The sequence below is a fragment of the Salarias fasciatus genome, chromosome 8 (genome assembly GCF_902148845.1).
Source record: "Salarias fasciatus chromosome 8, fSalaFa1.1, whole genome shotgun sequence".
NCBI lineage: Eukaryota > Metazoa > Chordata > Actinopteri > Blenniiformes > Blenniidae > Salarias > Salarias fasciatus.
The window spans coordinates 21396694-21411751 of record NC_043752.1 but is presented as its reverse complement, the minus strand read 5'-3'; the positions used below and the strand labels follow the sequence as shown (position 1 = coordinate 21411751).

Here is a 15058-nt window from a genome sequence, read left to right as displayed (position 1 = left end):
CCCTCCCAGTACTCTGTTAGGAATGCTTCTGAGAATCTGTACATAGTAAATATCAGATTATATGCTGTAAAGTGTGTGGCTGGACTTCCGGCTCACACAGTGACTTTCCTGCTCACTTTATTCTGCATTCATCAAAAAGCAAAAAACACAAGGAACAGTGGAGCCAGAGGGACACCTGGAAGACCCAAAGTTGGAAATAAGAGGATCTGTCCTGAAGGAGACCGATGGAGACATTCGTATGACGATGTTTACGACTTTTCATGTGAATAATGCACGCTGCATGTAGGTCCAGGCGGTGGACACGAAGCCCGGGACGGCTGCTGGGACCGGTCCAGGACGGCCGCTCTGGGAGCTGTGAGAGCTCGACCGTGTGCTCTGCCACCGAGCTGACGGTCTGGAATCAATCCAGCACAGACAGACGCTAGCGCCGTGTCCACAGCCTGCAGTGTGAAGGGCTCCGGAACTGTGAAGACCACGTTGTGTCCAGCAGAGCTGAACGGCTGGACGTCTGTCACGTCATCCTCCAACAGCTAACTACTCAATAACACACCTCACTGAACAGCAGCTGGAATGATGAATGACATGTTTCACACCTCCATCCCAGTTTATGCTCGTTAATTTTGCTTTGGTTTCATGTTTTGCTCCAAGCTAATATCTGTCCAACCAAAACTTTGTTCAGGCTGATCAAGCAGCAACTGTCTTTAAAGAAAAATCATGCTTTGGTCCATTTCTGCATGGGTGAATGCAATAAATTATTTTTACCTTTAAATTATGCAATTTCCAAAAGTTGATCCTCCAAAACTACTTGGCTAATGTTAGTCACCAACATCACAGAGTTATATTTTGGAAAATCCTCAGGTTTGGTTTTCAGTCTTTTTAAAGCTGGCCGGGTTGAGGTACCACACCACCAGGCAGCAGCTCTAGCTCCAAATCAAGCGACACTAAACCCTTCAGCTACCGTGTTTTTAAGTTTAGTCACCAGTGAAACGCGATCAGGAAAGATTTCTGTACATTTCAGCTGCTGTTATTTTTCTGGGATATAAACACAATGCAGTCTGCAGTTACACTCAGTGCCACAGAGCAAAGCTTCATGTTTATTTATTTCTGTAACACTCGGTTTGCCTGCTGCACATGTGAGAGAGCCTGTTTGGGTTTGAGTAAGCAGAAAAATTCCTGCTCAGCATGTTCATGGTTTCTTTGTCAGATATGTCTTTGTTTTTTAAAGACTGGGATTTCTGAGGTCATGTTGATGGACGTTCAGACCAGCTGTCTGTGTTCAGCTATCAGCAGTCAGGTAGAGCTGAACACTGTGCTCAATGGAAGGCTTCAGGCTGGGACTTCTTCTTAGTGCTAGACTGAGGTACTTTGCATGTTGGATAACACCTGTTCATTTATTTAATATAGTTTCTGAAAAGCAATACCAAAGCTGCAAAAAAAGATTGATCTGTTTCAAATTTACACAAATGGAAGCTGTTTGTTTGCAACGACACCGAATGAACCAGGCTGAAGGGATCAAACATGACTTTGTGGGGATGGGAGCAGGACGCAGTGCCTTACTAAGCCAGGGAGGAGCTATGCAAGCTTGGGGGGGGGGGGGTTTGAACGAACAGAACTGGCCAGTTAGACCCTAAACCACTGTGTGTGGCTATCTGTGGTTCCAGTTGCCTTTGTGTGAGGACGCTTGTGAGAGCCCGCCCCCTCCCCCCCGAATCAGGCCTGACTGAAATGTTTCGCAGACTGAACTCCACATCTTCTTCACTGGAGCGTGACGACGTGCTGCTTCTCAGCCACAGACGCTTCCCGCCTTCCTCCAGAGTTGCAGTGTGTCTGCAGAGCTGACGTGTCCCACTGGTCTGCGGTGAAGCAGGGCTGGCTCACAAACTGATCTCAGTCCCCGTCTGGAAGGCAGAGTGCATGTGTGGATCCTTCTCAGGACCGCCGCGCCTTTCAGACCTGTTGAGTGTTCTTTTGAAAATAAATCCTGCCTTTTTGCTCTGTTGAGGAACGACTGCAGAGCTTCAACCACTGAACCAGCAGCTGCTTAACTAAACCTAAACAAGCCTGATTTGGTTCCAGGATGGTTTTATTTATCTGAGAAACTGAAGAAGATCTGATGTCGGTGCAACAAACAGCCAAAAGCAAAACAAATGGAGTCAGTATCTGTAAAATGTTTCAGCCAGTGGATATGTTGGACTTTACTGTTCCTGCACTGGCACTGTTGTTGGTGTGTGTGTTTTGTTGGTGTGTGACTGTGGAACACACACTGCATCAGTGTGACATGTTCAGGTTAGCTTCATGGAACCACTCGGCTCGGTTCAGTCAAGGCTTTAAAGTCTACTGAAGGACACTGCTGGAACATGTTGCACTTTGGGTTGAATTCCTTTGGTTTGTTGCCACTTTATGTACCTGCAGTGTGTGTTTTTTTTTTTTTTTTTTTTTTTTTTTTTTTCAGGGGAGGATGTTGGATAAAGAAAACACTTGCATGTGCTTTCATTGATTGACTAAATGCCAAGTAGAGGAAATGTTCATGCCCAGCAAATATGAGTTTAGCTCACACTGCACAGTGATGTCTGCTGCTCTCTCTCTCTCTCTCTCTCTCTCACACACACACACACACACACACACACACACACATACACACACACACACACACACACACACACCATCAACATGCGCACGTTGCATTGCTGATATGCTGATTGGATGTGACAGATGAATCATATTCGAAGCAGAACAGGACTGTAAAATATCAACAACTAAATTGAAAACCTTCATGAAGTGAAACCGCATGGCGGGTCGGTATCAGAATCAGAGCGTTGGGTTGAAGCTTCGTTGGGCTGCGGCGTCCTTTCAGCTCAGAAGCTTCGAGCAGCTCTTTCTGCTTGTCCTGACAGACTCATCATATTCCAGGACACTGCGGCAGCTGGCTGGTTAGCTTACATGCTTGTGCAGATCCTCACAGCACAACACTCAGACATTTGAAGCCCTGAATCTGACTTTTTGTTGACATTCAGTTGATTTTCTTTTTAGACGTTAGAGATGTTTCATATTTTAGCCTTACAAACAGCTGATTTTGCAGTACTCCTCTGTTACTTTTCTTTGCCTGCTTACAGCCAGCAGACATTCAACAAACACGTCCAAGAATTCTTTATCAAACTCAGATTGTTTGTCTAAGGTCCTTTTTTGTGATGATCTTATGCAATACAGCAAACAGTTACTCTTTTGTATAGTCATTCTCAAAAAAACAAAACAAAAAAACCTGAGAAAAAAAAATGCCATTGCATGTTTATTATTGAGGATTATTAAACAACTATAACAGAAACAGATTCTATGCCACCCTTGAATTGTTTAATGGAATAATTTAAAGATTAAGATTTATGTACGATCGTATTTACGTGTTGTGGGTTGCACTGTAACTCTTCAAGTCATTTTGCCACAACTGCATCCCTCTGAGAAAAACAAAAAACAGACAAAAACCTAAAGAATATGGCTCCTGCTTTTTATGTCTCCGACTCTGACTTCACCAGAAACCGTTTGTTTAAGTATCCTTTGGTTCTAAGATTAAGCAATAGACCTGCAGGGAGGATGTGGGTGTGACTGACCATTGTAAAATGCAAACAAAAGGCAGAACAAATAAAAGCTTGCTCAACTTTGTCTCAGCGCTGAATACTTTGTTTCTGTCGACTTCATCGTTGGTAATGCATTAACCCAGAATCTGTCTGGTGCAGGAGAGGCGTTTCAGCTCTCACCTCTGTGACAGAGGACAGATGGAGCGCCTGGCATGGCCGCCGCCTCCACTGGTGTGTGAATGAAGGTGATGCAGAGTGAAGCGCTCCTGGACACTGGAAGAGATGCAAGACATGGAAACTCCTCACAACGCAGGAGGGTTCCACCCCAAGTCCAGAGTCCTGAGGCTGGACAGGAAGCGCAGTGAGGGAGGAAGAGGGTGGTGAGGGTCAAAGGTCAAAGCCACCATCCAGGAGGAAGCATCATCCCTCCCAGAAGACATCCAGAAAATGGTCCCAGTGACAACCTGCTCAGTGAATGCCTCAGACAGTGGAGCATCAGGAAGAAGAAACCGGAACCGCTGGAGAAACACCAAGGACTGAAGAGCAGCTGGAGAGGATGAAGGCCTGTGAAGGAAACAGTGGTCCAGTAGTGCTGGGGGGAGGGGCAGGAACCCCCCAGCTGGAGGCATGGCTCCAGGAAAGACCAGGAACAACGTCTGAGATCTCTGTCCAGAAGAGCACAGTGCTAGAACAGCTGAGATCCTGCAGAACCCTCCAGCTCCCAGGACTCTGGTAGATCCTGCAGAACCCTCCAGCTCCAGGACTCTGGTAGATCCTGCAGAACCCTCCAGCTCCCAGGACTCTGGTAGATCCTGCAGAACCCTCCAGCTCCCAGGACTCTGGTAGATCCTGCAGAACCCTCCAGCTCCAGGACTCTGGTAGATCCTGCAGAACCCTCCAGCTCCCAGGACTCTGGTAGATCCTGCAGAACCCTCCAGCTCCAGGACTCTGGTAGATCCTGCAGAACCCTCCAGCTCCCAGGCCTCTGGTAGATCCTGCAGAACCCTCCAGCTCCCAGGACTCTGGTAGATCCTGCAGAACCCTCCAGGTCCCAGGACTCTGGTAGATCCTGCAGAACCCTCCAGCTCCAGGACTCTGGTAGATCCTGCAGAACCCTCCAGCTGCCAGGCCTCCCGAGCTTGAAGGACGTACTGTCGTGCCTGCTCTTCAGCCTCTATGGAGCGGGTCTGCTTTGCTGCTCGCGCTCGCGCTCTCTCTCTCTCTCTCTCTCTCTCTCTCTCTCTCTCTCTCTCTCTCTCTCTCTGTGTCTCTCTCTCTGTCTCTCTCTCTCTCCCTCCCCCTCTCTCTCTCTCAGGTTGTATGGGTGGTTCATCCAGCTCATTGGACTCACCTGTTGGGGGAGTGGCCTCATCTGTTCCACCTGCTCCTCTGCCTATTGAAGCTGGCTGCCGTCCACTCTAGGGCTGAACGATATGGGCAAAATTTCATATCTGGATATCCATGCCAGATATCTCGACATCGATACGATATATTACAATGGATTCAGTGAAAGTTAAACATTTTTCAGAAAAATAAAAACATCATAATACAAAAGGATGTAAAAAAAAATGCAGTTTTATTCATGAGAACTCTCTGCCACGACCACCAAACTGGTTTGTGCAAATTCTGCAGCCGCCCTCTGCCATCAGCTGTCAACCAGTCAACGAGGTTTGTGATTGGCTGGCCTTACCTGTGCATGGACAAGCTTACACACAGGGCAAGCAGGGGAAATCTTGATATCGTTGATTTTGAGAAACTAATGTCCTGAATGTTCATATCGCGATATTGATATGATAACGATATATCGTTCAGCCCTAGTCCACTCTCTGACGCCGGATCGTTGAACTCCCTCAGTCAGTTTTCTGTTTGAGTACTATGAGTCAGGCTTATGTTTATGCTTTGTTTTGACCTTGCTTCTCCTCCACTTCAGCCTGGCTCACTCCTGTCTTTCCCTCTCCTGCCACCCTGCTCACCTGGCGCTCTGGAGCTGGGTTCTCCTGGACTTTTCCTCCGCCTGGCTGCCGGGGTGTGTCACCTCACTTCCCCGCCTGGCTGCTGAGTCTGTGTTCCGTCTTCCGGACTCGGCCCTCAGAATATTTCTAGTTTACCATCTGTTAAATAAACCTGTTTCACTCACTTTGTGTCTGGTTGCCTTCTGCACCTGAGCCTCCGTCTCACCCTCCGTGACACATATCACCCAGGAAGGGTGAGACCATGGAATATATGTTGTAATGTCAGCAAAGGTGAAATAAGGAGCGTTTTAGTATTTCACAAATCCGATTTTATTACAGGAACGCAAACACATCTCAAACGCAGCTTCTTATGCCACAGCAGTACCAAGAATCACTCAGGGTGAAACATGAACCCAGAACCCGGCCAAAATAACACTGAACGATGCATAACGTAACTGATCATGGCACAAAACAACAACTTAACAACAATAACACAACTGAGTTTGAAACGAGGAAAACAACACCCCCCCCCGAGAACGTGTCCCATAATGCCTTTTGGTTATTCACCCCGGACCACCACAACAATATATATATATACGAGGGGGGACCCAAAAGTTTCCGGACTGATTCTATTAATAAAAAAATACAATGAATTTCCGACTTTGGCCGCTAGATGTCGCTACAGGATAACCTCATGCATAACTGTGCCAGGTTTGGTCTTCCCCCGTGATGCGGTCAGCTGACAGTCACTGTTTGTGTTGACAGAGTGACACCCCGCTCTTCGATTTTTCAAGATGGCGGATATCCACGGATATGCGCTCTGTCAAAACATTCTGTTTTTTATTGGGAAAACAGCGGCAGAAACACTCACCATGTTGCAGACATTCTTTAAGAAGGATTCTTAGGGTGTCTGAGTGGTTTGGGCCCTTTAAGAGTAATCAGATTACATCACGAAGACCAGGCACGCAGAGGACAACAATCCACTTCCAGAACAGAGGAAAACGTCACAAAAACTGAAGAAGACGTCCTGGTAGATCCACGCAGGACTTTTGATGACATTGCAGATCTGATGGGAGTATTGTAGAGATCCAGACAGATCATCCTCAGGCGGTTATTAGAAGCAGGGAGACGAAGGCTCCCGGAAATGGCCGCATCATAACAGACAGCAGACCACAGGACGCCCCGTTACGCACAGAAATAGCACCTAATGTTGTGTGTAAAGCATATTTTTGGACTAAAACCGTGACCAGCCAGCCTCCTTGCCGCCGTATTCACCTGATCTGGCCCCAGGCGACGGCTTTTTGTTGTCAAAGATGAAACTGGAGCGGCAGCGGAGAGGTAAGGCAGGCATACAGGCGGGGGAGGGGAAATCGAAGTTCTATCTTTCCGGCACAGTTACGCACGGTCATGGCGACTCTTCTGAACAGTGAAAATCTCGGGTGCAGCGTTGTATTCAAGCCAAAGGAGAGTGTTTTGAAGGTGACAGTTTCAAATAATTGCGAAGATTAAAAAATAGTGGGGGGTGGGGGGCGTCTCTGGCTCCTGGGGGAGTTAAGTGCGTTCACTGTATTCATTCATTCTGTTGGCTCGAGAAAGCAATAAACTTACTTCCTGCATCTCCCTGGCCTCTGCGTCTTTCTTGCCACATTGGTGACCCCGATTTGGACTTGAGTGAACCGGCGATGGAGAATGTTTCTTCGTCGACCTCGGCTGCGGACTCGGCCTCATTGTCTCTCCAGCCTTCACGGCCGGTTTCCTACCCTGCCACCTCCGTGAAGCTTCCAGAATTCTGGCAGCGCGACCCGGCCTCATGGTTCCAGCACATCGAGGCTCTTTTCCATCCGCAGGGCGCGGATGCAGACGACTCCCGGCATTACTTGGTGGTTGCCGCACTGGACCAGCAATCCACCCGCCGGGTCACCCACTGCTGCGCGACCCTCCGCGGCACGGGAAATACGGCGCTCTCAAGCAGCTTCCGCTCCAGAGATACAGCCTGTCTTCAGGGGAGAGGGCGGATAGGATCCTCAGCCTCTCCGGTTTGGGGGACGGTATGGCCGTGGACTTTATGGACAATATGTTCTTGCTCCTGGGAGCTGATGACGGCAGTTTTCTTTTCCCGCACATTTTTCTGCGGCAGCTTCTGCCTTAGCTAACGCAGCTCTCCTCGCTCATCCTGACCCAGATGCTCCTGTCGCTCTCACGACTGATGCTTCTGATTTGGCCATGGAAGCTGTTGTGGAGCAGCAGGTGGCAGGTGTTTGGCAGCCCCTCACGTTTTTTAGCCGCAAGTTACGAGACTGCGAGCAGAAATACAGTGTGTTTGACCGGGAGTTGTTGACCCTGTATTTGGCGACTCGGGACTTTCGTTTTCTGTTGGAGGGTCGTTCTTTCACAGCTTACGTGGACCACAAGCTGCTGACATTTGCCATGTCCAAGGCAACTGATCCTTGGTCGGCACGACAGCAACGTCACCTGGCAGCTATTTCTGAGTTCACTACTGACATACGTCATGTTGCTGGGAAGTCTAATGCTGTGGCGGATTGTTTTTCACGCGTGTTGGTGTGCCCTGTGATTCTCGGAACAGATTTTTCTGATATGGCCAAGGAAAAGCCCAGCGATGAAGATATCCTTTCCCTTCGCTCTGTCGGTTCAGGTCTGAAGCTTGAGGAGGTGGTGATACATAGGGTGGTCCTACACTCCTGTGTGACGTGTCCACGAGACGGCCGCGCCCTGTGATTTCGGCGGGTTGGCGGCGGCACGTTTTTGACTCGATGCACGGTCTCTCGCATCCGGGTGTGCGTGCGTCGGTTAAGCTGTCAGTTCCTGTTTCGTGTGGCCCGGGTTGCGCAGAGATGTTAAGTTGTGAGCAGCTTCTTGTGTTGTGTGTCAGCGTGCCAAGGTGCACCGGCATACCAAAGCCCCCCTTGAACCTTTTCCGATCCCGGCCAGGCGCTTTGATCATGTTTATGTGGACCTGGAAGGACCCCTGCCACCGTCGAAACGTTTCACTCATCTCCTCACTATGGTGGACCGGACCACCAGGTGACCCCTGTCCTCCACTACTTCTGCGGACGTGGTTGGCACTTTCCTCTCGGCGTGGGTCGCCCGTTTTTCGGCCGTTACTTCTGACAGAGGCCTCAGTTAGTTTCTGAGCTTTGGTTTGGGATGGCGCATTCCTTAGGGGTACAGGCTCACCACACCACAGCATACCATCCCCAGGCGAATGGGTTGTTTGAGCGCTTTCATCGTTCACTCAAGGCGGAGCTGCGCTCACAGGTGACAGCTGGGCGGATCGTCTGCCATGGGTTCTGCCCGGATTGCGATCTGCTCCTAAGGAGGATCTCCTCTGCTGAGTTGGTTTTCGGTCAGCCGCTCTGTGTCCCGGGTGAATTTTTGCTTTGTCCACCCCGAGTTTCCGTCCTCCAGTAGACCCCGTTTCACCCAGCGGCGTTTTAGCTCCAAAGCCTTTGCACCACTGTCTCCCGTGGTCTTTCATTTCAATTTCAATTTCAATTTATTTTTGTATAGCCCAGTATCACAACAACAGTTGCCTCAGAGGGTTTCAAGATGGTCGGTACATTGGTCGGTAAAAGTAAAAACAGTGAATAAGCATAATGGTAATATGTCAATATTTACAGTAACGAGACAGAACGAAGCAACCACCGCCTTCGACCCTCACATCCGGCAAGAAAAAACTCCAAAAACCCAGTGGGAAAAGAAGAAATCTTGGGGAGAACCACAGTATGGAGGGATCCCTCTCCCAGGGACGGACAGCTTTGGCAACAGCTAGCATGAGACAATAAGAAGTAAAGCCTAGGACAATGTTGAGTACAGTCCGTTGGACGGTCCAGCACAAGAACCACGGATCCCAGCAGTAGAACCGAAGCCAGTCCACGGGCAGGACCGACAGGGGTGTCCTCCCGGTCCGGACGGAGCTTGTTCATAGGCCTTCGTAATAGTGGAGTCAGCAACTGAAACTGGAGAAGACTCCCCCTCGAAGGGGGGGACAGCAGGGGAAAAGCAATGAACGGACTAAAGGGAAGAACATTCAGACATTAGAGGACAGGGCTCAGTGCACCGTACTTCCCACAGCATTCTAGCTCCTAGGGCAGCTTTGTGGATACTTAACTGTTTAAACTAGTATTTAGTTAGTATAGTTTAGTTTAATCTAATTTAGTTTGGTTTAGTTTAATTTTGTTTAGTGTAATTTGGTTTGGTTTAGTTTAGTTTGGTTTAGTTTAGTTTAGTTTAGTTTAGTTTAGTTTAGTTTAGTTTAGTTTGGTTTAGTTTAGTTTAGTTTAGAATCCCTAGCTGACCTGATCATAGGCTGCATCGAAGAGAAACGTCTTGAGCCTGACCTTAAATGTGGAGACTGTGTCTGCCTCTTTGACACCACTTGGAAGCTGGTTCCATAAAAACGGTGCCTGATAGCTAAAGGCTCTTCCACCTAGTGTCCATTTAGAGACTCCAGGAGTCACCAGTAACCCTGCATTTTGAGAGCGAAGTGCTCTGATTGGTTGATAAGGCGTTAAAGCATCTTGGAGATAGGTTGGAGCCATCCCATTTAGGATTTTGTAAGTGAGGAGAAGGATTTTAAATCTAACTCTAAACTCGATTGGAAGCCAGTGAAGAGATTTTAGAACGGGAGTAATGTGTTCACGTCTTCTAGTTCCAGTTAATAATCTGGCGGCCGCATTTTGAACCAACTGAAAGTACTTTAATGCACTTTTTGGGCAGGCTGCGAGAAGGGAGTTGCAGTAGTCCAATCTCACAGAAACAAATGCATGGATGAGTTTTTCTGCATCGCTTCTAGGTAGAATGTTTCTTATTTTAGCTATGTTGCGCAAGTGGAAATATGCTGTTTTACAAGCCAGGTTGATGTGTGCTTTAAAGGAGATATCCTGATCAAATAAGACCCCGAGGTTCCTCACAGTAGAGGAGGAGGATACACTGACGTTATCTAAGGTGATAATCTGTTCAGATAGACACTCTCTCAGTTTATGGGGGCCTAGTATAATGACCTCTGTTTTGCCAGGATTCAGACGGAGATAGTTCGTAGTCATCCAGGATTTAATTTCTCTGATACAGTCACTGAGTCTGTCTGTTTGATTAGTTTGATCAGGTTTCATAGATAAATACAGTTGTGTGTCATCTGCATAGCAATGAAAATTGATATCGTGACTTCTAATTATGTTCCCTAAAGGAAGCATATATAACAGAAATAAATTTGGCCCGAGCACGGACCCTTGAGGAACCCCATAACTGACCTGGGAGCACGGTGAGGACTGTTGGTTAACGTGAACAAATTGGTACCTATTAGATAAATAGGATTTGAACCAGCAGAGGGCTTTTCCTCTGATGCCGACCTCACATTCTAACCTCTGCAGGAGAATATTGTGGTCGATTGTATCAAAAGCTGCACTGAGGTCTAGGAGAACCAGGATTGAGACTAGACCTGCGTCAGCCGCCAATAGCAAGTCATTAGTGACTTTAACTAACGCAGTCTCAGTGCTGTGATAAGCTCTATATCCTGACTGAAATTTCTCAAATAAACTATTGTCCTGTAGGTGGCGGTAAAGCTGTTTAACCACAACTTTTTCCAGGACTTTTGAAATAAAAGGCAGATTTGATATCGGTCTGTAGTTGGCTAGAATATCAGGATCAAGATTAGCAAAGAGTCAAGTGGGCTCTGGTCTGCTCGGTTCGTTTTTGTGCATCGCGATGCGCACCGTTCACCCCTTCAGCCTCCTTATGTTGGCCCGTTCCGCGTGATGGAACAGGATGCGAAGGGTTTTGTTTTGGATATGGGTGGGCGTAGGGAGCTGGTCTCGGTCGATCGCCTCAAGTCGGCCTATGTCCGCGGGCATATATAATGCGGGCATCGTGTACAGGAACATATGCACCAAGTATGGACTGGAGGTCCCAGGGTCAAGATGGGAGACACCTCCAAAGGTGGTCCAGAACAATCGAGCCAAGATCCTGTGGGACTTCCAGATCCAGACTGACCAGCAGGTGATGGCCAATCAACCTGACATAGTGGTGGTGGATAAACAGCAGGAGACAGCTGTGGTGATAGATGTAGCAATCCCAAGTGATGGAACATCAGGAAAAAGGAGCAGAGAAGCTGGAGAAGTACCAAGGGCTGAGGGAAGAGAGAGAGAGAGAGTGTGGGGCGTGAAGGCAACAGTGATACCAGTAGTGATCGGGACACTGGGAGCAGGAACCCCCAAGCTGGGAGGATGGCTCCAGCAGAGACCAGGAACAACATCTGAGAGCTCTGTTCAGAAGAGCACAATCCTAGGAACAGCTAAGATCCTACAGAACCCTCCAGCTCCAGGACTCTGGTAGAGGACCCGAGCTGGAAGGAGACAGACACAATACTGCCGGGGGGGGGGGGGGGGGGGGGGGGGGGGCGAGAACACAGTTTTTTTTTTTTTTTTTTTAATAAATCCAGTACTACATGCTTCTGATGAACACAGCAGCAAACCACAGCGGAGGAGGAGTGTCTTGGGATAGGAGCAGAGCCGGGGTTTCAGACTAACTAGTTTCCCTGATTTCTTTCTTGTTCCTTGTTGCTGGTAGATGTTAAAATCAGGCAAAACGCAGTGTTGGACCTTTTATGAGTCTGATTTCAACACCTGTTGCTACTCACAGCTAAATGACGTTGGTCACAAGGTAACAAGGAAACCAGTTATTTTGAGACACCATACTGTGTCAACGGAAAACACACACCCCATAAAATGTTCCATCAGGAGACACATAGCTGCATTTGGATGTGGTTTTCTGAGGATGACGTTCAAGGTAAAGCACAACGTTGTTAGAAAAATATCTCTTTCAAGTCTCGGTCAACAAACAGTTCACCCAACCATATGAAAACTCAGCACCCGACAACAATGGAGTCAGATGTCAGAAAATGATGGACAGACTCCTCACATTAGTGTTACGTCTCCGTCCTTCTAACAGCGATCACGTGACGTTCATCGAGGAGCCAGTCTTTTGACCGGCTCTTTCTGGCTCCCTTCACGATCCAGAGAGCCCAGCTCTCGTCTCTGGTGCTTTGTGTTGGCATTTTACTGAAGCTACAGAGAAAGCAGGAGGCTCTCACTGCTCTGGTTGGAGCTACAGAGAAAGCAGGAGGCTCTCACTGCTCTGGTTGGAGGCTGATATGTTTCCAGACATGAGTGTGACAGACATTTCTTTAAAACGCTCTACATCACTTGACTCTTTGCTTTATTCTTAGATACAGTGGCCTCCTGACTGGACCTGTACAGTTCTCACATGTTTTGGGTCATGACAGTGTAATCACATGTCCTTTTATGGTCAGGAGGAAAAGCCATCGTAAAGCATCTGTCATCACTCATTTTCCTCTGGTAAACTAAATCTGAAGCAGCGTTGGATGGGTCCTTGACTCGTTGCTGGTCAGCTACTGGAAGCATTACCCCTGACCATGTATGTTGGATTATGGATGTGCTAAGAGCCGTCTCTGATCATCTGATGAGATATGGAAAGCTTCACAAAGGAGCTATGCGGCACATGCTGTCCATCCTCCAGGTGGCGCTGTCACTGTGACTGTATGTTGGTTGATGAAATTCATCAGTGATCAGTGATCATGAGTTCAGAGCTTCAGCACATCTTTCACATCTTCATGGTTTTCTCTGTTTTCTGCGTCTGAGACCTGTGCAACATGTTCAGACAGGAAATGCAAACATGCAAAGAAGATATATCGTCTTCATATGTTTCCCTTGTGTGTAAAATGTATTTAGTACTGACAAACACTGACAACTTCTCTGAACACATACATTAATCCAACACCATTAATCCGTGTTGACCGTTAATCCAACATCCATTAATAAAACACATCAAATAATAATGTTATGATGGATTTTCTGCTTCTTGTCAGCACATGACACACACACACACACACACACACACACACACACACACAGTCTCGTATTTCTATCCTTGTGGGGGACCGTCCATTGACTCCCATTCATGTCTAGCCCCTAACCCTGACCCTTACCCTAACCCTAACCCACACCACAACAAAGCCTAACCCTAAAGAAATGTTTTTTGCACTTTTACTTTTTTCAGTAACAACAACATGGTCAAGAAAACACTGTTTCTCCTACTTAGGACCGGAAAAAGGTCCCACAAGGCACGTCGTTCCACGTTTTGCTATCCTTGTGGGGACATTTGGCCCCGACAAGGATAGAAATACAAGAACACACACACACACACACACACACACACACACACACACACACACACACACACACACACACGCACACACACTGTTCTACACAGGTCTTCGTTGAGTCAACAGGTCTGCACTGCCCTCTGATGGCCAAACCAGGCAGAATGCGTTTCCTTGGAAGAGGTGACAGTTACACACTGTCTGGTTGTTTTCATTGCTGAATTCTGATGTTACAGTGGTTTTCATGAATTTGAGTGAAGCACCATGTGTCTCTTGTGTTTGAGATGCTCCATGAAAACATTCCGTCTTATTCCTTCTCCCAGATCGAATTACCTTCAGTTCAGTGCACAACGGAGAGATGTGAGGCCAGTAACACACATTAACATCCTGAAATGTGTTTCTCATTTCTTTTATCAAAGCCAGACATCTCTGATAAGCTGTGCCACGATGCTTCACCAAATCCCAGACTCTCCAGTTGTGATAAGTGTTCGTTCAGAGTTGGTGTCTTCATGGAGAATCTCTGCAGGACAGCGGACTGGAGGATTCCAACACATCATCCAGGACTACAGCATCACTGAAGATCACATTTTTAATACACTGACTGATGTTTCTGATCACTGGTGAGAAAAGTGTGCTGTCCCTAGTGTGTTTGAATAAAGGCTTGTTTCAGTGAGCCTTTTAAGAAACAGAAGGTTCACATTCTAACGCATTTCTTTTCAATAGACTGACTGTGGTCACACAGTTCACTCTGTTTGGCCTGACAGTGTGTAGAGTGTGAGGGGTTTCCTCTGGCCCCTCATCCAACATAAAAACTGAAGTGAGTGTGTGAGCAGTGAGGAGGAGGAGCTGGACGTCCACCGACAGCTGGGAGCAGAGCTGAGCTCTTCCAGGACGTCACACCGGAGCCTGAGCCACGGCCGCCTGGTGAGTACCGACTGCCTGACAACGCCTGCTGTGGTTAGTTTGAACTAATCAGAGGAAATAATTCAACATTTGAGCTCTTAAATGATTTACGCTTTAATGAGACAAATTCAAGCAAGTAAACATCATCCACTGATGATTATTTACATCAGTGTTTTTCTGTTGGAAATCTAAATTTTTACATTAATCTCCTCTAACAGATCAACCCTCACACACAGAATAATTTTTATTTTAAGACAAACATACAACAGATCTGTGACACACTGCATTTTCAAAGAAATATACTTGAAGATTTTATCGATGCATTTATGGATTTTCAAATGGAATTGCATTCTGTGTAAAATAGAGTGATTAATGATAAAGCAAAGCAAAGCAGAAACAGAAAATGTACTTCATGGTCATGGATGTGAGACTGAGCATTT

The 15058-nt window shown here is 47.3% G+C and overlaps 1 protein-coding gene across 1 annotated transcript in view; it reads left to right on the top strand.

Moving 5' to 3' along the window:
- The first annotated feature begins 3860 nt into the window (after positions 1-3860).
- The window catches only part of chrm3b (cholinergic receptor, muscarinic 3b), a 37035-nt gene continuing 25837 nt past the window's right edge, over positions 3861-15058 (top strand). The window contains 1 exon segment of the mRNA XM_030097574.1: positions 3861-3930. Within this exon segment, the coding sequence (XP_029953434.1) occupies positions 3861-3930 (70 nt within the window).